We start from the raw sequence: 26,584 nt of genomic DNA, 5'->3' as shown, positions 1-26,584 counted from the left end.
GTATGTACCAATTATTCTTTCCGATTAGGATCCTCGTCCTTCTTTCTCCTGGCAGAAGGACAGACAGACAGACAGACAGACAGACAGGCTTTTGAAAAGGGATTGAAAACACAGGCCTGACCTCCACGGCTAAACATGAAAATTCAAATTCTGTACATCACTTCTGAATCAATTTTAGTCATTCCCGGCCACAAAAGCACAAAAGGTCAATTTTCGGGAACAGGGAGAGTAATTAGAGGGTTTGCTTTGTTTAATGAAGGGCAAAGAAAGACGTAATAAGCAGCCAAATTCATAAAATGATGGTGGGATTTAATCAGTTTAGAACAAGAGCTCCGGTTAGGAGAAGCTGAAGGAATAAAGCTGTCATAGTCTGCAGAGTCAGAAAATGTCATTTTACTTTTTATTTATATCAAAAATATTCCCTCTACATCTGTAATTTTTTTTTCCAGGTTGGATGTGTAACATATTTTGCTTTAATCAGAGGGAGTCGGGTTGTGCGTTCCCACATTTCTGCTTGGATCCTGAACAGAAGGAACATAAATGATTCAAGAATACCAAACTCCACATGTTAAAGCCCGTTTTAACATGTGGAGACGATGACTCTCACCAGACACTTTATAATGTTTACCTGTTCAAATGCTTGTTAACAACAATAGTGAATCAGCCAATCACATGGCAGCTATGTATTTAGAAATAGCGACAGAGGCGGTACTAGCCTGTTTGGTGCCCTGGGCGAACGACATTCAGATCATTTTTGTATTCCTCCCCATAACTTATGTATAAATATTGTTTTAGTAATCCTTGTATTCTCATTCAGTGTAAAAGGTCTGACACGGAGGCCTATTTCTTGTTCCCTCTCTTGAAAATGGCAGCAAGACAAAAGCTCTTAGCATAAAGTGTCTCATGTCCACAGTCAAGGCAATAATTTAAAAAATGTGCAACTATTGGAACAGTGGCAAACAAAGTTAGCCTTTTATTTTGACACAAAGTTCAGTGATGTCGATAGTAACCGTGGCATAAAAAAGTTAAAGTCTCCATGGCAACAATAAGACACTTTCCACATGGTAACTGGTTGTGACTGGTTCCAGGGAGAAGCATTTTCAGTCCTACCATTACAAATGTAAATGTGTGGATTGTGATGAAAAGTACTATGACTTTGGTCAAATGAATCTTAAGTTAAGTTTTGCTGTGAACAGGGAATACATGGGAAAGTACCTCATCTGCCACTAAAATTGGATCATAAGTGTGTGTGTCTCAGGAGGATGAGGAGGATTCAAAATATACTTTCCAAATCGACACAGAAACTGTTAATCCTTACACAAAATTGGCTTTTTTCCCCCCATTGCCACCTCAGTCCTCAGAGCAAAATCTTGTCGTAAAATTGTGGGCTGGGCAGAAGAGAAGAGCTTCAGAAAGGACCTACAGCAGTTTACTGATTTATACATTTTCCTTCTTTTTTTTTCTCAGATATTGATTTTAGATCTTACACAAAAACAAAACTATTATAAAGTAGTTAGTATAAAGGCAAGAGAGAGAAAGTAAAGACCAACATTTACAAACCTGCTTTTGAATGATATTTCTTGGGTGCAGATGTACTTAGTATTATTCATGAATGAAATGGTAAAAAAAAAAAAAAAAATAGCTGTAAGAAAGTAAGATCTCGAGTGGTTTCATTTTGGGGGTTTTTTGTGGTAAAGAGCTACCTCTCGCTCGCTCTCCTTCTCGGTTTTAGTGTTTGCCGTCAGCTTCTGATGTAATCTGTCAGCACGCCTTACCAGAAACAAATTCAAATTGGTCTCATTCCAGAAAATTTGGTCGCATCTCATCTTCAGGCACAATCTTCCTCCCACTCACACTGAGTGTTATTTCCACTTGTGAAATCTCTGCGGTGATGTGTGGCTGACATTTAAAGACAACAAACAGAACAATTACTGTAATGAACACTGACAAATGCTGGCTTTTTCCCCGTCATGTTTTGACATTTGCTGGAGACGAGTTCAGTTTCTCTTATTCTCTTTTCTTTTTTTTTCCTCGCCACGTCGAGCGTCGAGCACCAATGTCATTCTCTTTTTCATTTTTTCTTTTTTTTTTTGTTCTTCATTCAGACTCTTGTCTCTTCTTTTCCCTGAGAAAACGGCCCAGCTGTCTTGGTTATTCCCCCCCCTGTGCCTCGTCTCTTTTCCCATCTTCATCCTTCACTGTCTCCTCTGGCCATTCAAGATGACCTGAGAATATTTGCCTCTTCTTCCATTTCTCACCTCCCATCATTCCCCTCGTCCTCAGCCGACCCTCTCAGTCCTCACCTGGAACGTTCGGCAAGAAGCGAGATGAGGACATTTGTCTCAATCGTTTGTGTAAAAGAGCGTCAAATGTCTCTGTGCGAATTAATGGTGAAAAAGTTGAAAGTCTTAGACAAAAATAAAAAGAACAGAAAAGCTGAATTTATGTGGAAATATATGTATATTTAAAAAGCAATGTTCTATCTCCCTTCTCCTTCCATCATTCCCTTTCATATTACCTTTGTCATGTAAAATTGCATCTTTAGTCTCTCCATGACCAAAGAAGACACAGAAAAGAGAAGTTTGTGTGTGTGTGTGTGTGTGCGTGTGTGTGTGTGTGTGTGTGTGTGTGTGAGGGCCAGTGAAAGCGTGCAGCGTGGCCTTCATGCCAGTCAGCTCTGCTTATCTGGACAACGTGATGCTCATTTGTCACCCTGCATTTGGTCTCTCCTTCCTGCCTGTGTGTGTGCGGGTGTGTGTGTGTGTGTGTGTGTGTGCGTGTGTGTGTCACAGTGTGTTTCCTGGGTGCTTGGTCAGGGTGACATGTGGACAGGCTGGCTGCTAGCTGACTGTCGTCTCAACACCATCCAGCTCGTCTGTGTGCTCGGGTGCCAGCAGCGCTCTTGGTGGTGTTAGATTTGTGCTGGCAGATGATGCAGTTCCACAGATGTGTCACACATGTGGTCAGTGTGTGGGTTGGCATGGAAAGCTTTTTTTTTTTTCTCCCCACATTTGAGGGGATGGTTAGTTTTGATTTTTGACATTAGGCTTTGTGTAGTAACTATGATCAGTCAGTAGCTTACTAGCGACAAGAGTGAGATTTTTATGAGAAATTAAGACCCATTTGTGGTTTTCCAATTCCCCTTACATTCATGCTAATTTTGATGACCGGTGGTCAATCATCAACATATGTGGACCATTCAACCCAAATCGACATTTTTCAAATTCTTTTATTGATTTCTCACGTGAATGGCTCAGTTTGGCCCTGTTGTCACTGAGTTGCAAATGATACAGTTCTGTTTTTGTGATTGTATTTTTTCCCCCCACATCTTTTAAATGCGGGTGTTATTGTTTCATAAGCTTTATTGGCAGCATAACAACATCTCTGACTGCCGAGCCAAAAATCACATTTCTCAATTTTAGCGGGCCACATTTCACCGTGTAGTTTATCGTTACTGGTATTTTTGGCCGACCCAACTCTACACAACTTCACAAAAATCTCTTCCAATATAGCTAAAGTGACCATATAATGATGAAATCACTTCTTTTTTATCCAGACTGATGACGGTTGCCGTTTTATATCCTACATCACAAACCACCTTTGCATCGATGAGCTTCGTCTCCTCCCTGAGACGATAAGTTTCCTCCTCCTTTGACCTTTTCCCTCTGAACTCTCTCCAACCAGGTGTCCAACCTCTACCTGTACGACAGCGTGCTGATGCTGGCCAACGCTTTCTACAGGAAGCTGGAGGACAGGAAGTGGCACAGCATGGCGAGCCTAAACTGCATCCGGAAGTCGACCAAGCCGTGGAACGGAGGCTGGTCAATGCTGGAGACCATTCAGAAGGTAAAGCACGACGCCCTGACCTTCATCATTTAGCTTCATTCAGTTCTCTGATCAGTGTTGTGCATTGTTGCACTCAATGTATTTATGTTTCTTTCTTCTTTTTTTTTTAGGTGGGGGTGGGTACGTGTATATAGGTGTCAGGAAGAAAAACTCTCATATATGCATTTCTGATTTTTTATTTATTTTCTTGGATATTGTGTAAGTCAGACCATCAGTTTTAAATGAGCTGAATCTCTGTCAGAATTGTTTGCTTTCTGTAAACAGAAACGTGTTTGTAAATTTAGCCACATTAAAATGTAATTTGTGGGTAGACTGTAAAAAATAAAATGAACAACTGACATAAAGCAGAATAGAAAAACTACTAATTACCACAAGACAATGGTAATTAGCACTGCCTTGTGCTAATTGCTACAAGACACTAAATACCATTATCACCTATAAATCGCATTTTGCTTTAATAAGACAATTTAATTACAATGTTTAATTACATTAAACATTGTAATGTTTAATGTAACATTATAATTTGCTAATTTGCACAGAAATTTGTGATTTCACAAAGAATTTCACAGATGTGATTGAGCCTAATTTAAAATAGGAGAGTTTTTGTTTTGTTTTGCTTTGTTTTGTCTAATTTCATTTAAAATAACCGTCAAGATTTGTCCATCACATGTGGATGGTAACAAGACACAGAATAAATCACCTCCAGTTAGCAGAAGCTGAATCGAACCTGAAGTGTAAACATGACACTGACGTGAAACCTGATTCTGATGCGTCTCATAATTCCAGCCGGACTTTCGTTCTGATGCTCTAATTGGTAAAAGAAGCTTTTCAGTCATGCTGATTAGTCCCTGAGAGCAAAATGTGCTGCTTGTTATTGAAAAAAAAAAAACCCAGCAATTTGGGTCTTTGACATGTATCAAAGTAACAACCGCAGAGCTCATTAGGGTCATTCCTGTTTTTCTAAAACACTCATAAAGGTAACACTGAGGAGACAATTTCACAATGCAGTTAAACATAAAATATAATTCGATATCGATGAAAGATACAAAACTCCAGGTAATGAAGTACTACGCTGAGCCTGATTTTATGCAGAGATCGCATTTATTGTTGTTGCGTGTTACTTTTGATGCAGCTGCTCGTTGTGAATACTGATAGCGTCGCTGAATTATTGGTGCGTTCAATTGACCTCAAATATTCAATGTTTGGCTTGATTTCTTACTAAATAACGAAGAACTGCGACCTTCGTTTTAGTCCAGGTACGCACTCTCAGTCTGGTCCTTTTTTTTTTTTAAGCTTCTAAGAAAAACCTTCAATTCGTGGCAGTTCAACCTGCAAAAAAACAAAACAAAACAAAAACAAATAAAACAATGATTGAAGGTTGAGAGGTTTAACTGTTAAAGAAGCAAAGACTGAAACCAAATTGCTTGTTTTCAGTGGAACTTGATCCTGATTACATCTCAGCCTTTTCAGAGCAGAGTCTTGAAAAAGGGGCGTGCCTCTTACACCCTTTTAAAATCTCTCTTGGCCTATGTAGCTGAAATTTTACAACTTAACTAGAAATTACAAAAAGCAAACCATTTTATTTATAAATCTAAGAGATGAATTTCAGTCAGTCCAAAATGTGCTGCTGGTGCAGCTCTACATATTTATTATTCTGAAGAAAATCTTTTGAGCTTCAAATTTTGATTGGGGGCATTTTATTCAGATTTTTGATAAGGATATTCTTTCCTAAATTACTGTGCTCATGGTGTATTGTCCGAATTATTTGTTTCTACATTCAAATTCAAGAGGTTTTACTCTTGTGTCCGACTCAAATTTTGCTCAGACTTTCCGTCTCAGTACTTTGCCGACGAGGGACTGTGACAGAGGACAAGATGAGTTGTGTCACATAATGTTACATTTAGCTGAGGAAATGTTTGTGGAAGTGATGGAGGAACAGACGGACGGATGGCGGGCGTTGGAGTTAAGGTTTTTACAGAAAGCCCTTCTGAGCCCCAGACGTCTCAACCATACAGTCTCTCCTGGCAACACCCCAATTGACCTTTACGCCTAACATTGGGTCATTTAGTCTCCTGCCTGTTCTGATGACTGTCTTCAGTCTTACTTCACATGCAATAGGAGCTACCGTAGGTCATAGGATTGACATTTTACCCACAGCCTTTCCATGGAACAGACAACATGAACTGAACAAGTTTATCAACTTCTTGTGGTAGTTTTCATGGCTTCTTCTATCACCGCAAAAACTCTTCAGAAACACCAAGAGGAGTACAGAAAACGGCTGGCTCATCTTTAGCTTATGAAGCAAACCTACCGGTATTCTGATGTTTATGTTTTGGACCAACTGCTTACATGCACTATAAAAAACATATTACCTTAACTACAGCTTGATTGACATCATGACTTGAGCTGCTGGTGTATTTCAAGGCAACACCTTATTATACTGGTTGTGACGTTATTAAGGAAGAAAACTGTGGATCCCCAGAAGTGCAATTTATCCTTAGGTGGCATTTTCAGATGCCTGATGGTGCCATCTTCTTCGGATTCAATAACTGTACACAGGTAGAAGCAGCCTGGGAATATTAAGCCATCATGGCTCTAAAGAAGGAAACTTGTTCTATGCCCAGAAGAAAAGTCTTACGATGTGTTTATGTCAACCCCAGACGAGAAGCAGGCTTTGTGAAAATGCTAGTAAAGTAACATGTGCCAAGAAGTTAAAGTTTCACACAGATGGGTCTTCCAAATAGATACGGACCCCCAATCAAATAAATAAATGGTCAATTGTCCTGGTTTTGGACAGAGCTGGATTTTAAATGTCGACAGTGCAAAAACCGTTTTTGTGGATGCAAGACAACCTTCTCTGAGAATTTATGCTTAGATTTGGCTAAGACCGTGGACCGTACGCAGTGAGTCACTGAATACACTAACATACAGATTCAGCGTCTTTCAGTTGACCAGCAGGATCAACATGTTTCCTGCGAGGATGATTGAGTTACTGCCATTTCCGTGACTTCTGACAGAGTCCAACAATCTCATGAAAAAGAGCCTGTGACTAACTTTAGACCAAAACTATTTAAAACAAGGCGCTTAGCTACACAGATAAACTGTGACGGAGGAGTTATTATTAATTTAGCAAATCTTATTGCAATAAGATTTGCTAAATTAAATGTATTTAAAATTTCTAACAATCAACTTGCTAATTATATTTTCATTTAATTAACTTTTTTTAAGTTTTTTTTATCCCAGATTAATCATCATTTCTTTTGAAAAGGTCAGTAAACTTTGATAAAGTGATACGGTCTCCTCGCTCGCCCTCTCCCTCTCTCCTCCGTCGTTTCAGGGGAACATCACAGGTCTGACAGGAATCATGGACTTTAAGGAGAGCGGCTCAAACTCCCACGTCCAGTTTGAGATCCTCGGCTCCAGTTTCAGTGAGACCTTTGGCAAAGACATCAAAAGGGTAAGTTTGCGTAAAGTTGGAATTGAACCTGAACATTTCCCGCTGCACAGCCGTCGCCTTTAGTTGCCTCGCCGTGTGACACGGTCGGCCTGTTTTAGGAAACCTTTTCACAAACGTCACGGTTCTCCAAATCCCTGCAGGTTGCATTGGCACAGAGCTTGACAGCGTAGCCTTATTCTGGGCAAAGGAGCGCTGCTGGCTGTTTTTGTTGTCATTACAGTTGAACGTCATTACGCCTGTTGAGATGTAATGTAGTGATGCATTACATCCAGGGATCATGGGGGGACATGCACCTAGAGTCCCTGTTCTTTTGAAGATTGAATGTTTTATACCTGAAGCTTTCGAAGGGTCGATGCAGCAGATGACTGTAAACTTTTATTCCCTCAAACTACATTTACACTTCAGTTTTCTGAGCTAAAATTCTGAAAAAGAGAGAATTGCAAAGAAGTGAAGGTCAACTTTTTTACGTATCGTTATCTCAAATTTAAAGACTGTTAAATCTCTGGATGTTGAAATGATTTATACCATCTAGAAATCAGGAATTAATAACTCAAATAGTCTCCATCAAGGCCTGAATGGATCATGTTTAGTTTATTTTAATTTAATTTCCCTTTGGGATCAATAAAGTATTTTTGAATTTTGAATTTGTTCCACATGCCACCTAATGAGGAGATTACGATATTCCACTTCTTTAAAACTACAAAACCAGCATTTATGGAAATCTGTACATTTTACTAGACGACTTATAATATGCCAGGTTGCCATGAGTGTCTTAACGTATCTGAGAATGTCGGAGCTTGTTTTTGGTGTGTTTTACCATGCCAGGTCAGTTTGGCCTTGCAACAAGATGGCTGCTGTGACTAGAAGAAGGGACGAGTTAGGCGACGTGGGCTGTGTGTTTACTGGCGCTTCAGCACATGCTATGCATAAGATATCATGAAAAAGGAAATAACTTGAGCCGTGGTTGTACCAGGTTATACAAAGCAGGATAATTTGGGATTTGAGATGGAATAAAACATTTTAACAACATTAACCTAAGGATAATTCACACGTTTTAGAATTTAATTAACACATTTTAATTTGTAGCAGATATTTAAATGAGCTCATGCTGCAGGTGAGGACTGGTATTCCAGTTAAACCTTTTTGTGGAAAACAACTGATTTTTTGCACCAGCAGTTCTACACAACATGCAACATCAGTATCCACAGTTGTTGTGTGTCATTTTAAGAAACAAACACAATCCTGATATTTTTTTATTTCCCCCTCCCCCATGAGTCTTAACCATTGGATCCTCATTAGTGCCTCGTGGGACCCATAGTTGTTGACTTACCCATTATTTATGCAGCAGTGAGCACAAACACTTGTCAGTTCATTAATTTTCCAATCATTGAAAAAGTTGTTGAACCATGTTACGGTAACCTTGATGAAAAGCGTTCGCGTTCAGATCCGTACACAGTCATCCATTGCCATCAAACCACTTAGTGCTTAACAGGACGAATGAGGTTTTAATTAACAATCAGAAGAGTTTTGTTCCGTCCACCCTGTAAATACACAAAGATGCTATCTTTCTGTGGCTTAACCGATTTATGAAATATAATTAAACCCTGCAAGACATCGCTGCATCTCCGAGCGTCACATTGACCGCCCAGTGACGTGCCTTACATGTCTGAGATAATAGAAACTTGATTATGTTGTGCAATAATGGAACTTATGATTAACTTCTGTCGCCTACAAAACCCACTAATTCAATCAGTCTCGTTTTCTCTGATGGCGCAAAAGTTCTCATAGTGCTATTATGTTCGGCACTGGAGGGCATGTTAGTGCAGTGTTTTTAATTATGACATGCAAAACTGCATTGGTTCAATCAATTTGTAAAAAAAAAAAAAAAAAAAAAAAGCACAACCTTCAGCCAGTACTATGAACATATGTCCTTGTATGAGTTGTTTTAACTGGTCATAAAAAAGGGAATAAAATAAAACATTTCAGACATGATCCACTTAATAGCCAAAAATGGTTGCAAATGGGAAAATTGACAAACATTTTTGTGATGATGTGTTGAAGACAAAGTGTCGGAAACAGTGTCTTAAAGAGACGGAGGGTCAAATTCACAGTATCAAATTACAACGTCGAATTTCTTTCAAGCTATGTTTGGTATACGCTGCATTTTTGTAACAACTGAAGGTGACATAGTTGGTTTTGTGCCAGGAAAATACGCAGTACTGTCGTTTTTAAGGCAAGTACACCAAATGACCTAGAGGAAAAAGAATAAACATGCTGTAATGGTAATATAACAAAAGAAAAGTGAAAAGTGAAAGAGGGCTCACTGGAAAAAAAATCTGAAGGGAATGAAAAAGAGTAGAAAAAGCTAAAAAAAAGGAATGTAAATAAAAAGGGCTGAGAGGAATGAGAGTGTTGTAAAAGGATAAGTCATGTGGAAAGATTAAGCTGTGGGGGCATAAAGTGAAGGGTCAAAGTAAATAAGAATTTGAAAGTAAAATAAAATCCGAATGAAAATTGAAAAAGTGTTATGGGAAGACCCAAAGAAAAACAACAGTGCACTAACAATCAGCGAGGCAAAGGGAAGAGGAGGAGATGGATGTAAACAGTGCAGAGGAGCAGGTAATATAAGAAAGAACAGGTGGTAAAATGTACACAAACAAAATGAATGAAATTTAGTGGTAGAAAGTACGAACATGGCAGCAGCGGACGACGCAAAAATAAAATGCAGTACGGAAATGGGAGCTGGCAACAACAGAGACAAACAAATTCCAATTGCAAGAGAGGAAATGAAGGGTGAAAACAACGAAAAACTGTAAAGGCAAAGCAGAACAAAAGTACATTAACAACACCATCAGAGAGATTTACACATTGTCAGTTTTTTTTCTAACAATGAAAACAATAAGTTTGCAGATGAACGCAGGGTCAGGGACAACATGTAAATGGAAATCTCTTTTAAACAGCTTTTTTATTATTATTATTTATTTATTTGGCCACATAAGACATTCACAGAAATGCTGTCGCTGTTTCGGCCGTGTGTCTAACAATTCGGATGATTTATCATCCCGCAGGAAGTGTGTGTCAGCGTAGCACACACTCGCACACTGAGTTGCTGCTGCTGCAGTAATCAAGATTTAATCACCTGACTTCTCTGTGAGTTATGACTCCCTCTGGGTTGCATAATGGCCGTTATGAGAATGCAGGTCCGCTGCTACCCATGCGTGTTTGTGCACATGCTCCTACATTAATACAGTCATATCAAGACACCGACCCACACACACACGCAGACCTCACACTTCGCAGACCTCTCACTCTGCATATATTTGGAAACAAATTTAACAAATAGATATTAAAACACAGCACATTTTGCATCAATTATGTGACATTCATTTGCATTCAGCTTTGGGAGCGCTGATGGCTTTTGTGTCGTTTCTTTGGTTTTCAAACATCCGTTTTTAGGCTCAAAACACGGCGTGTTGTGTGGGAACTTCTGAAGCACCTGCTCCCAACTATCTCAGCTCGCAGCTGAACCCTGCCTTTAATTTGTAGGCCACTTAAAACCAGATTAACCCAACCTCATCCAAAAAGATTTATAGCACAAAAAGCCTGAGTGGACCATATAGCTGATAGGATTTAGCTTTTCATTTTGGTTTGACAAGACTAGTTATGACACTACACAAGCGATACGACTTTAAAATCAAATGAGGATGTTTTGGTAGCCTTGCTGCTCTGGAGCATACAGGAGTTTTAACACCATGCCAAGGCTGGAAGCAACAAACTTAAGAGGGGCAACTGCAGCTTTCATTAGTCTATTTACAGCTTGTCTGAAGACTGGCGTTCTACAGAAACAAAGATTTAAGGTTTTCCCAGTCAATTTTAGCACCAGTTTATTCATTTATTCATTTGGACTCACAGTAGCCGTTGCCATGACAATGGCTACTCTTGTTGGGGCCAACATCATAGATCAACACAGCATTAGTTGCAACAGGTACAACAGGTGAGCATTCCAGTTAACCATAATTGTATAATTCTGACACTTGCATGATTAATAACACAGGTTATTAAAACATTTAGTATGTTAGATACTACAATGCATCCAAGAAAGCATAAAAAGGCAATTCCAGCCATTTTTCTAAACAAGGCAGAAGCTCTGGTTAGAACAAGTCTCCCAAGTTCTTCAATCAATCAAATTTTATTTGTATAGCACATTTCAGCAGCAAGGCATTTCAAAGTGCTTACATAATTAAAATAAAAACAGCATGTGACATTGAATAAACACTGAGAAAGAGAAAGAGATTTTGAGAAAAAAGAAAAAAATTAAAAAAGATAAAAACATTAAAACCCGCGTCCCTTTTAGGACTTCAGTTAAAAGTTCTTGTTGAATAACCACAGTGTTAGCTGAGGGTCACAGACCCTGGTTTGGGTCAACTATACAAAAGAAAAAGTGTCGTTACCCTATCTGTTCTCCAACCCTTAATTCAGTTGTCTGTACATTCAGCCGTTGCCTTCCACCAGCATTCTTGGCGTATTGGCCACAAAACGTAACAGGTTTGGGCTGAAAATGTCTGTCATTTTAGCAACTCTCTTTAGGTTATCCTGGCCAATTTAGATGCCATTGGTCCTGATCACTTTCCCAAATCACATTGAATGTCACCTCTTGATCCAGAGCAACTTGCTGAGTTTTGACATTGGTGCCCCTGACCTTATCTCCAAACCCGAGGACACATCACATAACTTTTAAAGTCGTCACAGACTTTGAAAGGTGTTCAGGCTAACACACTGAAAGTCAGGAATTACACGCTTAATAACCACACCTGCTGAGAAATCGCAGATTATGGAATCTATCAGATCAAGAAAAGCTAGCTGAACACATCAAACTCTTTTGGAAACATGTGCACAGGATATACATACCAGCAGCTGGCAGTAAAAGAATATATTGTCATTGTCTGCTACACTGCATAAAATGAACTAGATACAATTTAAGATGTGCTTGGTTTAACCCACAAATAAATATGATTTGGATAGTATTGACTCAATTGTATTGCTTGTTATACCCATTTTGTGAGTTGTTTTGTGTCACTCATAAGCAGACACTGCAGATAAATAGTATTTGCATTCAAACACGCTGTATTAATCAGGCTGATTACTACTGAGATTACAAACTCCTGCTGCTGTTTTTGTTGGGGGGGCAATATACGAAACGAGTGTCCATCCTGTACGTCGGACGTTTTATACGCCACTTGTCCGATTTCTCTGATCCAAAGCCAAGAGTGAGCCATGCGTCTTATCCGGCATCCTTACTTACGCTGCTTCCAGAGTGAATCCGTTTGGTGGGAGAGAGAATGACAACGACGGCGAGAGTTGAGCTCAAACGGAAAAGTTTTATAGAGTTTGCAGCGTGTGGGTAGGTGTTTTTCTGTGGCCGGCAGTGAGTTATCAGCTCCTCGCTCTCATTATGTGCACACGCTCCATTCATTTTCCCCCTACAGTGTTCGCCTTATCCCAATCTCCATCTCCATCTTTGCGCGCCGCTCTCGGCTCTGCTCACCCCTCGTATGGCCATTCCTCAAAGCAAATTTTCCCCGTAGATGAAACGCCACTCCCCTCACGATCCTCCCCCTCCCCCCTGCGCACACACACACCTCCACTTTCCACCTTCACATCAGACCTGATGGAGATTGAAATGTTATTTCCCTGTTTCCCTGAGAAACTTGTACGTCTGCGGTCTGGTCTTTCAAACCTCCCCCCACGTGCCCATCCCATCCGTCCTCGTCTTTCCCATCTCGTTCACTTCTGATGCGTCGTCCCACCAATTTGTTGTCGGTAAATCGCCTTCCCGCAACCGACGGAGAAAGAAAACTGGTATTTTTTTTTCCCTTTTCCCCACCCCATCCTCTTCAGATGGCAGCGTGTCAGAAGACATTATGCTCTCGCCCACTTTTCTCAGAGGGAGTGTCTGCGAGTGGCTGTTTTTAATCAGACGCCGGACGGCCTCTGGGATGACTGCGGCAGACAGATAACCTCTCCAACTTTTAATAGGGCCAGATTTAGTTCCAGTGGGTTTCAAACTCCGATCTGAGAACTCTCAAGAGCCCATCGCAGAAAGTAACAAGAAAAAAAATAATAAAAAAAGAGAGAATTGAAGAACTCTCCAATTATGGCGAAATTAGATGATTAGTCCGCTCGCTGGTGGATTTGTGTGCTGTTGTTTATCCTTTAATAGACGACGCAACTCCAGCATCTCCGCAGCCTCTCCAGTGTTTAATTTATATTCCACCAGCTGCGCTTTCCCTCGCAATCAGCAGTCATCCGCTGTGCGTTTATTTGGCCGACGTAGACAAATGTTTGCGCTGACCTAAAATAATAAATGCAAAGCGTCGTCCATAAGAGCCGCTGTGTTTTAATGAAACACACAGAGCCTGTGAATGGCGGAGTATATCATGATCAATGCATGTTTACATCTTTTCGTCCCTCCGCCTCATCTTTGTTGCTGCCGACACTTTTCTTTCTCTTGTACTTTCCACAAAGGAGCGCAGGAGCTTTGTGTTATTTTGCCGAGGACAGAAATTACCCACCCATTTGTCTGTAATGGGTCCCGCATTGTTACCGTCTCCTCAGAAATGAATCCATTAGAAACGTTGGAGAACGAAAATGAGACTCAGTCGGTGCTAATTTCAAATCCCCGAGGTAATTTGAAGTCGTTAACAACAATTTGTGCCTTTGAAAACTAGAAGCTTGCTAATTTCTATGAATAATACATTGAACAAGATAGATATTTTCCATTTTTTGCTTTCAAAGCGTCAAAGATGGAGTCCTTTTTTTTTTTCTTTTCTTTTTTTTCCTCATAGGCGTGGGCAGTGATGAATGGCTCCTGAGCTCTTGGACATCCTATAAAGAGACACCAAATTAGGTTCGCTGATAATAGCGGAACAGAAAATGAAAAAGCTGTGAGAAAACAGACCAAAAAAAAAAGAAAACAGATGTAATGTTTGGCTTTCAAGAGAAACCAGATAGAAAAACATCAGCTGGGTCGCAGCTTGCGTCTGCTAACCAGCATCGGTGTGCCTCAGAGGAACACGGTGTTAGGTGAGAGGATTCTCAAATAAAGTTTTGGAAAGTTTGGCTTTGTGGAACTCAAACTTTCCGGAACAGCAAAACAAAATTAAGCCAGGAGAGATTTATATCTGCCAATATATTGGTACTAAATCAGAATGAGAAAAAATGTAAACTTTGAAGCTCCTGGAAGAAGAAATTAGATTTCTGCTGCATTTTGAGTGAAATTGAATGGTTTTCTCTTATATATTTAAACTATAAATGACTTCAGGGAACATAGCATTCAATAAAAACCAAACTGCAGGTTTAATATAGAGGACAGAATTGGTTAATATGCTTCAAAGAATGTTTCTACTTTCAAGAACGTGCTAATTTACACCCAGGTAGCTCAGTCGAGTTTAGTTCTCAGCGCTGTAGAATTTTAGAAAATTAAATAGCCAATCATTGAACTCCAAACAATTAGATTTTGATAACTGTGAACATTGGTGTCAATATTTTTGATATTTGTCAGGATGGCGTTACGGAGCCACAGAGAACTGATGCAAAACATGAGATGCGCATTCCAGCCCTCTCCAATATCCACTCAGTGTATTAGAATATTGTTGAAAAGTCCATTTTTATCAGGTACTTTAACACTGCAATCAAATTATTTAGATTAATTACACACAAATGTATGTTGAAAGCTTTTATTTCTTTTAATTTTGATAGTTTTCTGCTTATAGTTGATGAAAAAAAAAAAAATTAAAATTAGGATATTACACCAGACCAACTAGTACAAAAAAAGTAGCCTCAATGAAAAGTATGTTTTAATACCTGCTTAAAGGTTGTCAACTGTCAAAAGCATTTTTAATCTAGCAAATGAGCCTTATTGGAGTGCATATTGTAATGTATTGAAGATGATTTTATGGTAAACTGTGGGGAGGAAAGCAAAACGAGCAACTGAATTTTATTCTGCACGACGGCTGGACTCCATCTACTTAAAAGGATCACAGAGTAGAGCTGCTGTTCCTCTGCTTAGTAATTCATGTTATTTTGGGCATTTTAAGTAAGGATTGCCTCTGGAAATCTTTCATGGTTCACGGTGGGGAAGCATCGAGGCAGCCACAGTTATTCCTGCAAAGATTATACCTGAAAGTCTGTCTCTGGAACCCCTTTGGACTCCTCCCAGATAAAACCAGAGGAGGAACCTTAGAGACCACTGAAGCATAGAGGTGGAAGATGTGTGGCACATAAGTGAAAATGAAATTTTTTATCTAATGTTTTCACCCTTGTTTTATAAAGAATCATGTGAATTTCCAGGACACTCTGTCCTACTAACCGAGATGGTTGTTTTTAGTTGAGTGGAAATCAACGGTAACGTTTGTGCAAAAACATTTGAGCGGAATCGAAAGTTCTGAATTGTTTCACTTTTTTAGCTGACAGAATAACTACCTGGTTGCTAAATTATATTTTCATAAACCATGCGAAAATCAGCAATGTGCCACCAGTTAACCATCAGAGAATCAGATCCACCTTTAAGCTCAGTCTACCAATAACCAACCAACTAATTCAGTTATTTCATGACGTTATTATTTGCTCTTTATGATGTTGACAGAAACCTTCTGCCTTCTTCTGGACAGGAATTGGAAAATTAGCGTGTTTGCTTAAACACAGTGCATTGTGTGTTTCTGTTGGGCATATTAAAGAAATAAATTCAATTCAACACTTCTGGTAGTGACTGTTTGAAACGGATTAAAGCAGATTTGTGTTTTGGTGTGCAGCAGCAGGTATGTCCAGTACAGCAAACTGGTTTGAAAATCCCAGTTTCTCCTGTTTTTTTTTAATATATATTTTTTTTTTATCTGCTTTATTGTTGGCTTTTTGACTCTGGTTACTGAAATAAGAACGATACAAGCTGCGTTATTGTCAACAAGCTGTCAATTTATAGGAACTCTTCCTAAGCATGAGTATGGATAAAGTGAGCTCCCTGCATGTCTGTTAAGACGCAGGATGTCAGGGGAAGCTTGGAGAGAAGAAAACAAAAACCTCAGCTGTGTTAGTCAGAATTGGTTTAGAACACTAAGAGGGTTGTTCTTTTTTATTTCTGCTTAGCTCAAAATAACTCGCACCATTTTAAGGTTAAATTGATCAGATCCTTGGGAAAAATAAAATAAAATGGCAGCTCAGTTAATTTGAACTCGTTTCCCTATTTCTCTCTCTCTTTTTTCAAATACTGTTGATCATAATTTTAAAGTATGCTGGTTAGTTGTTCAGCATTTTCTAAAATTTGTCCCTGTAAAAGTCCAGTTAAAACAAATGACCCTGCTATCCTAACGCTGCTCTAACTCCCTCACCCCCACCGCTCGATGTTAAGTTGAAGATAAAAGGAAGTGGAAAAATAACTTGTCAAAACACACACAACAGTGGAGTCATTGCCTCTCACAGTGTGAAGCTCGGTGAATATTAGAAACATCAAATCGCTCTCTTTCATCAGACATTGTTGTGTTTGAAGAAACAAAGACAGCAGAGAGGAAAGTTCTGAGTTACAACATGGTAAATGCTATCAATTATCAGTAGCTGCGTTTGCATTGCAGGTGTGCGTAGAACAATGTCTATATACCAATTTCCCAATTGTAATGTTTCCATTAAAAAAAAAAAAATATATATATATATATATATATATATATATATATAAGAAACACAATTAAAATCACACATGAATAGGCTTGTTCAGGCAATAAGTCATTAAAAAAACATGCTGTGCCTTTGTCCACCTGCCACTTCCTGTCATCTTCTTCTTCGTCTTTTCTGCCAATAGCAATGTCCGGTTGTTGATCACATGACTTGTGTGGAAAAAGTGTTCACATTGCAGTCTTGCTAAGTGCACTGCCGAAAAACCACCTCATCCTACTGCAAAAACGTTTTAAAATGTTTAGACAAGGAGTTGTTTTTTTGTTTGTTTGTTCTTATTTACAATTTTACAATTTGCCGTTTCTCCATTAAACAAAATATAAGTATATATGGTCAATAGAAATGCTGCTAGTGTCATGCTTGGTTTTAAACCGACACATAGAGGCTATTTTACTTTGGCACATAGGTAATTATGTTTTATTATTTCTTATATTGTGTCCACTGCTCTCTTCAAAATAACTGAGATCGTCGTTGCTCTTCTTTATCAAAAGTATTTACTGTACATTCACATAGACTCAAACTAACCTGCTGTCACTGCTGCTTCTAGAGTAAGCTCTGCACTGGTGGCATCATGATTCCATTCAAAACATTCTCGCTAATAGCTGCGTCTCCTTGCAATCGTTCTTCGCCGCAGTGTAATTAAAAGTCGGTGCAAAAGCCGAGCTGCTTTAACTCAGTCAGTTCAAGTCGCTCTGTAAGTTATTGCCAGGTAAATAAGTGTTTAGCGCAGCACAAAGCACAAAAGAGATGGCTTCTGCACACGGGAAGCCTCGCTCTGTCAGAAGAAGCATTACAGACGCAGCCCACGCTGTCGGACTGACAGGTGATCTCTGGGACAAATCTACTGCAGCGACAGCCGAGTCACGAGGGCTCTGAGCTGTAACTCACACCCTCTAAAAAGTCATTTTAAATCACCAATCAAAGGGAAGGATGAAGAGGAGGTGAAAGTGTGGAAATAAAAAAGAAAAGGCGGGGGAGGACTCGAGGTGGAAGGGGGGTGAGAAACGGTGCCAATTGCTGGCATTTCCCTCTGCTGTCCATGGGAGAGCGAGTTACAGAAATACAACCAGGCCGTCCGTCTGGATGACAGGAGGGGAGAGGAAAGGCCTGACATTTGAGTGAAAAGTGGGGAATCGGGAATAATGCATGAGCGAGGCGGAGATTTATCCTCCTGTTTGACCTCTTCAGGGGAGAACGGTGCGCCATGACGAGAAGGAGCAGGCGAGGAAGCGGGACGGACTTTCAGATTCGCTGCTTTAAGAGGAGGCGTCAGCTGACGGGAATCTGATCGTCGTTAAATTTTAAGCCCGTTGCTGAAAAACGGATGAAAACCCTCTCGTCTATTCTCTGTAAACCAAGTTATTCTTTTAAAGATCGAAAGTCTTTTGACGTTTTCAGGTTTTTATCATGAATATGTTTTTAAAAGGATGCCGCCGAAGCTCCACGTGTCGACACTGAAGCGCGTCGGTTCATCTCAGGAAGCTAGAAAATATCAATAAAATGTCCGATTCGAATCAAAAATTTAAATCGTAAAGATTCAGAGTTCATTCAGAGATCATGAAATTCAGACGTTATTGTTTAAATCTGTGCCTGTTGTGATGTATCGCCCATGTTTTCCCCAGTTGGTTGGTTTTACATGGATTATAGCATCGCTGCAGCAGCCTGGAGGAGATCAGCCCGTGGTTCAGCTGAGGTGTTAAAAACGCCCAGGTTGCTTTAATGCCAGCCTTCAGCTCATCTGCATTGTTGGCTCTGGTGTCTGTTATCCCCTCCCCCCTGACTAAACCCCATCGATTCTCTCTGGGAGTCTGCTGGCCAGTCCAGCATAGTGATGCCATGGTCATTAAAGGAGCTGTTGGTTCTTTTGGATGTGTAGGCAGGTGTGAAGTCCTGCAGGACAGGAAATCAGCATCACTATATCAACTTGTTAGCCGAGGGAAGTGCATCTAAAATTTCCCCGTAGGCAGGTGTACGGGTTTTTGAATTGATAAAACACGGTTGGCCGACAGCAGCAGATAAATGACATGGCTTCTTAAACTTCGCACTGGACCTGAAAGGGTTTGGCTTGTCTGCCTCGCCACACTTCACTTCCCCCAGACTACGACAGCTTAATTTTAAGAATGAAATGTTAAATTCATTTCCTTGTGAAAACAGGATTTTGGACAATTGAGCGAGAGTCCATGGCCTTTTCTCTCTAGCCCCGAGACACGATTAAGACGTGGATTAACACCAGTGATATGACAGTTGTATTAAAAGTCCGCTTTCAGCTAAAAAGTCTTGGAGTTTTTTTTTTTTTTTTTTTTTTATCAGACTTGCTGGCTAGCTAGCAAATGAAGTTTAATGTAAAAGTTTTAATCCTTACAACATACAATCTCTAAATGTTTCAACTGCAACATCCACTAAAAATAATTCGTGGCTGTAATTGAAAACGTTTGAAATGAATATGTTCATGTTTGTTGTTTACCTTTATTACTTTAGCTTGTTTCCAACATTCTGTTTTCTTGAACTTGTGGCAAATCATGTTGCTGCAAGAGGCCAGATTTCAATTTTATACCTATGTTTTTAGCTCCCATGTTGACTTTCTTTGATTCACTTTCGCTTAGTTCAGCGGGCGCTGGGAAATGTATTAAGAAAAGATTTACACATACTGGGCTGAGCTGACAAAAATAATCCCAGAACCTGTTCAGCAGCAAAGTGCTACATTAATCATATTTGTTCAGACCTATAGGAGCCCAAAAAGTGGACAGGTTTGGGTCTGAGTGCTCCGTTCGGTGATGCCCTCTTTTAGCTTTAAAGAGTCCATTTAAGCTCTTAACCTCAACTGACCCCCTGACTGGCTCTGTAAATAAAGCGAGGCGCGTTGGACAATGAAGAGGGAGAGAGAGTAGCCGTGTAATCAAGTGTGTTCGCATCCAGACGTCCTGAGGGATAAAGTGCAGAGAGCGTACTCACAGCCGCGATCTGTTGATGGTTGCAGACAGGAATGTTTTATTTTCCTCCTAACCCTAAACCAGAACAACATAACATTTGCAGCTGATGAGTCCGCACAGAACAAGACGTTTTTATTATAAGACTCATAAATCGCAGTTTCCTTCTACTGCGCGGCCCAGACTGTCACGTCGGTGTTGTTTGAGCCTCTTTGTCACCGAAATAACACCGATTTGGGATTTTTGAGTTACTGACTAGGTAGTTTAATCGGGTACAAAAGGGGTTTTGTGGTCATGTCTTCAGGGAGCAGAAGTTCTGGTGTCTTGACAAGTTTTGTGGGAATAACAGCAGGGTATAGGAGGTGATAAATAGATAAGTACTGTCTGCAATAATAAAAACATTTTCCTGGTCTTAGTCTAGTGAAGAACTTGGATTAGAGGTGCCGTCTGTCCACGTTGAAAGTAGATTGTCATAACACAAAAAATAACAACAGAGAGAGAAGCAGAAAGTCCGTTTCAGATGGCTCACTTCATGTTTCAAAGCATGAAAGGAAGCAGTTTTACTCAAAAAATCTTAACACAAATGAATCAAGCGCTCTAAAATCCGTCGGCTTTGCAAGATATTGGAACTTCTACATGCACAATTATTGTAATTAATAAAAATAGGAGGAGACACTAAATTTTAAATTGCACCATTTAGGAACATTTTTTAATTATATGAGTGTTTTATGGAGGTGACGTTGCAAAAAGCGTCAAACATGAGTCAGACTGCAAAAATCCTTAAATTGTAATTCACTTCTAATCTGCTCCTGCGGGCAGATCACAAATTTATAAAGCCTGCATCGCCGTCGTCCTGACAACAGACGTCCCACTGGCGTCTCTCATAATAACTTCACTCTTAGTTGATGGTACTTTATCCGCTTGTGACTTCGACAGCGGCCGTAATGGTTTTAGGGTTTAGATTGGATGGAGGGGAAGACTTGGAGTGGAATCGCGACTTTAAACGGAGAAGATAAATTATCCGTGTTAATGAGGAACACCCCCTGCTTCCTCGCGCACAAGAAGAAGAGGGATGGATGGAGATGATGCGGAGGACAGCAGTGCTGAGAATAGCTCTTAGTATAATAAGGAGGCGCTCCTCGTTTCTTCCCTCCAGTTCTCCCTCTGATGGTGTCCATCACTCTTGCCGCTTCTCTGTTATCTCAGCATCCCTGAAAGGTCTGCTCTGATTTCCTCCACCTTCACGAGGCCGTGCCTCTTCGTGGAAAACAAGCAGGGGAGAAAAGGGCTTGTCCTGTAAGTTTAAAGCAAACATATTACCTCTTCCCTCTGTTTTTTTCCCCCCTCTTCATTATGGTTCATGTTTCAGATGATAAGAAAGTTAATATCAAACAAAAAATAACCTGAGTAAATACAATGGTTTCATTTCATAAGGGAATCAAATATCTAACCCCCATCCCTAAATGTAACCCAATTATTGAAGTTGTAGTTGTCTCTAAACCCAATAACTAGCTGTGAATTAGAATAATTTCATAAATGTTTGTTTTCTCCTAAATGGTGTTGATGGTATTTGGAGTTTCTTTGGCTGAACTGATTTATTAAACCTGCACCATATATATTTTAAAAAGCCTTGTATTTAACCAGGTGTTTTATGTCTTGAAAGAACAACAAAAAAAGACAGCATAGCTCTCAACACGCATAAGCCCTAAATGGATGCAGTGGGGATAAACGGTGAAGAGACATGCATCAGTGTGAGTCCCGGCAAATCAATAAACCCGTGTGAGAGCTCCCTGTGGAACGGTTAATTTAGAAACAAACCCTCTGATTCCTCACACAGGAAAAAAAAAAAAAAAAAAAAGAAATAAAGCAGATCTTTTTTTTATGCTTTTCCTTGGTTACCGAGATGGTCTTTTTTATCAGAGTGACAAATAAGTAGTGCCACAAACAAAGGCGTCCACATTTCTGTTGTGTAGTGTGAACTCGTCGACTCTTAACGGAGAGGATCTGGTTAAAAACAGGCAGGAGCGTTAGCATAGCTGAGGTGGTGTCCATGACGTACAGCAGCAGGATGATTTATTTGTTTGTAGATTATTCTTATTTTTAAGAAGACAAACTAGCTTTGTTTCCTTTACCTTTCTTACTGACTAATACTCAGCAGCTGGTTTTATACCAGTAGCCACAAACAACGTCCCAGCTAAACTTGTGATGCTAGTTTTAAGCTAGTTCTATAAAAACACAGCAAAGCTATTGGCACCAAGATTTATTGACTGTGTGGCATGAAACATCCTGTTTTTATAGTTTTATAGTCTTTTGTTAAGCATATATGTGATGTGAGGTCAACGCTGGTGTTTCAGACATAAACTGTTTGATTTAGTTGTTGGTCTTGATAAGCTAGCCTCCAGCTCTGGCATGAAGTTGTTTTTGTAGTGAACTAGCAAAGACTTTGCGCTCAACTTGCCATATGTTGGGGTAGGAAACTGAAAACTTGCGATAAACAGTAGCAGCACCGTTTATGGCTGATTGGAACTCTTGACAGTCAGGGTATTGGTAGTATTTTTTTATAATTTTTCTGCATTTATAATTTTTCTACATTTATAATGTTGTTGTTTTTTTTTACCCTGTAGGTTCAGTTTGTAGTAGAGACTTTCAGAGAAAACTCAGCACAATTTGCCAAAGATGAAAAAGATTTTTTTTTCTTTTATATTTGCAGGAAGACACATTGTTATTTCTTTTTCCCCACATACAGACTGGACTCAATAAAGCCTAATACTGTGTTCCTTTCCCTGATTAGGTGGTTGAACAGGGCAGAGGATATATAAGACCTAACTAGGTCAGGTTTGCTTGGTGCATGACTGTGTTTGATGGGAGAACAGCAGAGTGGGTTGTTGGCACGTTGCGCGGATGTCTCTTGATGTTTTTTTGGCCTTATTTTCGGTGTTTTGTCTCTGACTCTCAGCAGAGCTCTGTGCCACATGAAAGCCAATGAGATAAGTGAATAAATGGTCAAATTGCAGCCTCTGCGCCGTGTTCTGTAATTGATGGTTGCACGATGTGGTCTCTTAACTCCGAGGACCTCTGACACTTAAACAAATGACATGATTAGACCTAGCAGGATGTCGCCAATGCCTGAGAATTGCACGCTTTTTGTTTACGAGCTGTTTTCTCCCCGTCCTCTCTGCAGCTGGCGACATGGGACTCGGTTCACGGGCTGAACGGCAGCCTGAAGGAGAGTCGCATAGAGAACGGGATGCAAGGGCTGACGGTTAAAGTGGTCACTCTGTTGGTAAGTGATGTCTGTGTGCATGGAGTTGACTTGATCTTCTACTAGGTTTGCTTAGTTTGGAAAAATAAGAACACAAATATTATAACATTTGTCCACAATTAGCAGCAGTAACTCTCACCGGTGGTTTTCTGTGTCACTGTAAACCTCTGGCATACCAAATTATCGACCTGTGGCTTTATTTTATTGTTTATCTCTTTTATGCGCTTGACACGTTGTGGTGTTGACTTGGTCACCATCACAATAAGATCTTGATATTTTTTCAGCATTGTTTAATTAAATAAATTAAATTAAATGTTACCAGGTTCTGTATTAGGAGAACAAGTCTCAAATAACCAGGGTTTCACCACCATGCTGACCGGTTGATATGAGGCGTTTGTGCTCATATTAGATTCCTTACCTTCTACAATAAATTTGTCTTTAGGGTCTTTGAGAGCATGACTGTGTGTCACTCGGTTAGAACTGAAGAACGTGAAAATGCCTTAAAGCTACATTGTTACTTTTTAGATGTTTGTCTTATATATTTGTTTAAAAACTCACCATATACATATTACTTTTCACTGATCAAAGTGATCAGAGTTCCCATAGTTCATGAGGAATTCTAACTTTTGCTGGCAATTTTTGTTATTTGGAAAGTTTTTCAGACCAGTCAGACTTTCCACTCCCAACACGTTGTTTGTCGAGGCGTCGATCCCGTACTTCGGCTTCAGTGACGCCTCGTTCCGTGCGATTAGTTTAAGGGGTACGCACAACCGAGGGTTTTTACGTCCGTGATCCGACAACAACAGCAGGCCGCCGCTCCAGGTCCCCACTTTTGCCTTCTTCTGCCTAAGCTGCAACGAGTCGCATGTCTAACCAAGCAGGACTAATGCCTCCTCCCCGCAGTTCAGCGCCTGCTGCTGCAGCACCTCCAGGTGTCGGTGCTGCCGAGCAGAAACACTAACACCAACTGCCACGGTGGCACAAGACCGCCTCAGACACCCCGACCTTACAGTAGCCGTCGCGTTTTCCCTTCAGCCTGACAGAAGTTCCTTTAACTCCCACTCTTACTGTGAAGCCGAAGCCTCCCTCACGCTGCGACTTTTATCCTCACTAACACCCCCTCCTTTCTCCAACTGGCTTCCTACAGGAGGATCCTTTCGTCATGGTGGCAGAGAACATCCTCGGGCAGCCCAAGAGATATAAAGGATTCTCCATCGACGTCCTGGACGCCCTCGCGAAGATCCTGGGCTTTAAATATGAGATCTACCAGGTCAGACTGAGCTTCACACCCAGCTGTTTTTCTGCTTAAGTTTAATGTTTTATGAGGCAGACTTGCAGCGACTTTTAGCTTTTTCACACATTTCAAATGTGCAAATGCAGAACTTGCATTAGTGAGACTATTTAACTGGATTGGTAAAGGGAAGAAAGGGAGGGAAAAATGGCTTTTCCCCGAAGCCAGCCATTAATATTTTGTATTACAAAGTAATTTCAGGAAATAAAGAGAGAACGACAAGTTCAAGCAAGTTGAGATGAGATGGAAAAATTCATAAATCTTCTCAGGTTTTAGTTAAAAAGTAAGGAGGGGGATATTTCCTTTTCCTTTATGCAAAAAATAATTTAAGAGAAATCAGAGTGAAAGAACCTCCAGGGAAATATGAAAGCAAAATGTGTTTTTTTTTTTTTAGTTTTTTTTTTTTCCTTGAAGACCGCATTTTGCATTAAGACTAAATTGGTGTTACAATTTCCTCCCGAGTTTTCAACTCGGCCACTTTAATGCCGACCAGGTTAAGAAAAAGACAGCTGGACAAAGCGGTAAACAACAACTCCCTGCATTAGTTTATTTTACGTACGCAATACGCAAAGTGACTGAAGGTGAATGTAAAGCCAGGTTCAAAAGCACTGATTTTCAAAAGTGTTTGTACACAAATATAGGAAACCATTATATTAAAATAAATAAATGTTTATATGTATCACGGGGTTCCAGAGCAGTCCGGAAAAGTCTGTCTTTAGTTTCTTTCAGGTGTGGATAATGATTGGGAAATATTTGTATTTCCAGCCATATCCAATTGTCTCATTGTTTGTTCATTAGTTGGTTGGTTAGTCTCTTCCTTCCTTTCTGCTGAGCTCTTTCTAAATTATTTGACGAAGGGTTTTACTGAAAAAAAAAAAAAAAATCTAAATATTTGTTTTACCATTTTACTCAGGTCACAGACAGCAAATACGGCTCTCAGCTTCCCAACGGCTCCTGGAACGGGATGATTGGGGATCTCATCAACAAGGTAAAACTAAACTCTGAAATAAACACACACAGTGTGGAAGTGCACAGATTAAATTCACCTAACAATGCTCCCATCGTTAAGTCACCTCCTTTTGAAAGCCGACGTAGTTGTTCGACGTCCATCTTTGTCCCGTTGCCTCCTCTGTTCCTGCAGAGAGCCGACCTCGCCGTGTCGGCCATTACCATCACGCCGGAGAGGGAGAACGTGGTCGACTTCAGCAAGCGCTACCTTGACTACAGCGTCGGCATCCTGCTGCGAAAACCCGAAGAGAAGATCAACATCTTCTCCCTGTTTGCGCCGTTCGACCTGGCCGTGTGGGCCTGCATCGCGGCCGCCATCCCGGTGGTGGGAGTGCTCATCTTCCTGCTCAACAGGTTGCAGGCTCTGCGCTCCTCTTCCTGCTCCTCCTCCCAGAATGCACCACCGGGCCATCTGTCCAACGGAGTGGGTTCGGGCACGCTGCACAGCGCCATCTGGATTGTTTATGGAGCATTTGTTCAGCAAGGTGAGCATGAAGTTCCCACTGCTAGTGAAAGAACAGAAGTACTTGTTTTAAACGTTCAAACTAACTTGCTGTGATGTTTTTAGTGTCTTTAAGTTGTTTTATGTTCTTAAAAGCCCGTCTGGCTACATGCCGCGAGCTAGCTAAAGCTATTATTTGGTATTTGTTTATACTTGACACTTGTCCCCATTCGAATAAACAATAAAGAAAGAATGAAACAGTGGAACGGCACTGGCAGATATCCATAAGGCATTTACAACATATTTTTACGTGGAGACACAAGAACATAGCTTTTGCACAGGGAAATGTAGCCAACTTTAACACTCTATACACAGCGTAAGGCATTAAAAGCATCAGTGCGTCACAGATTTGACCATGCTTCAAAAATCTGGAATAAATGTCAGTGACTCCGTGTTGTAAGTCTCTTCCTGTGTTTCTATCCATTGTTTTACATTCAGTCTCTCTTTTCAGTTCTTTGTGATGACTTTCCTTGCAGCTGCAATCATAAGTATAAAGATACAGACGTCCTGTTTTTAATCACGCCTTCCTAGAATCAGACCCACGTAAAAAAACTTGTGGGCGTCTGGAAAC

At 40.3% G+C, this 26,584-nt stretch overlaps 1 protein-coding gene across 3 annotated transcripts in view; it reads left to right on the top strand.

Moving 5' to 3' along the window:
• Positions 1-26,584, top strand: part of grid1b (glutamate receptor, ionotropic, delta 1b) — a 439,103-nt gene that overhangs the window by 380,200 nt on the left and 32,319 nt on the right. For all 3 annotated transcript variants that reach the window (XM_088016453.1, XM_088016451.1, XM_088016450.1), the window contains 6 exons: positions 3,685-3,846; positions 7,184-7,303; positions 23,132-23,233; positions 24,360-24,482; positions 25,417-25,491; positions 25,645-25,996. In XM_088016453.1, coding sequence (XP_087872579.1) covers positions 3,685-3,846; positions 7,184-7,303; positions 23,132-23,233; positions 24,360-24,482; positions 25,417-25,491; positions 25,645-25,996 — 934 coding nt within the window. The remainder of the gene's footprint in view (positions 1-3,684; positions 3,847-7,183; positions 7,304-23,131; positions 23,234-24,359; positions 24,483-25,416; positions 25,492-25,644; positions 25,997-26,584) is intronic.

This window comes from Poecilia mexicana, unplaced genomic scaffold, assembly GCF_051168715.1.
Source record: "Poecilia mexicana isolate PSO_F unplaced genomic scaffold, ASM5116871v1 scaffold_19, whole genome shotgun sequence".
Lineage (NCBI taxonomy): Eukaryota > Metazoa > Chordata > Actinopteri > Cyprinodontiformes > Poeciliidae > Poecilia > Poecilia mexicana.
Note: the sequence above shows the minus strand (reverse complement) of the source record. Positions and strands in the feature narration are given on the sequence as shown.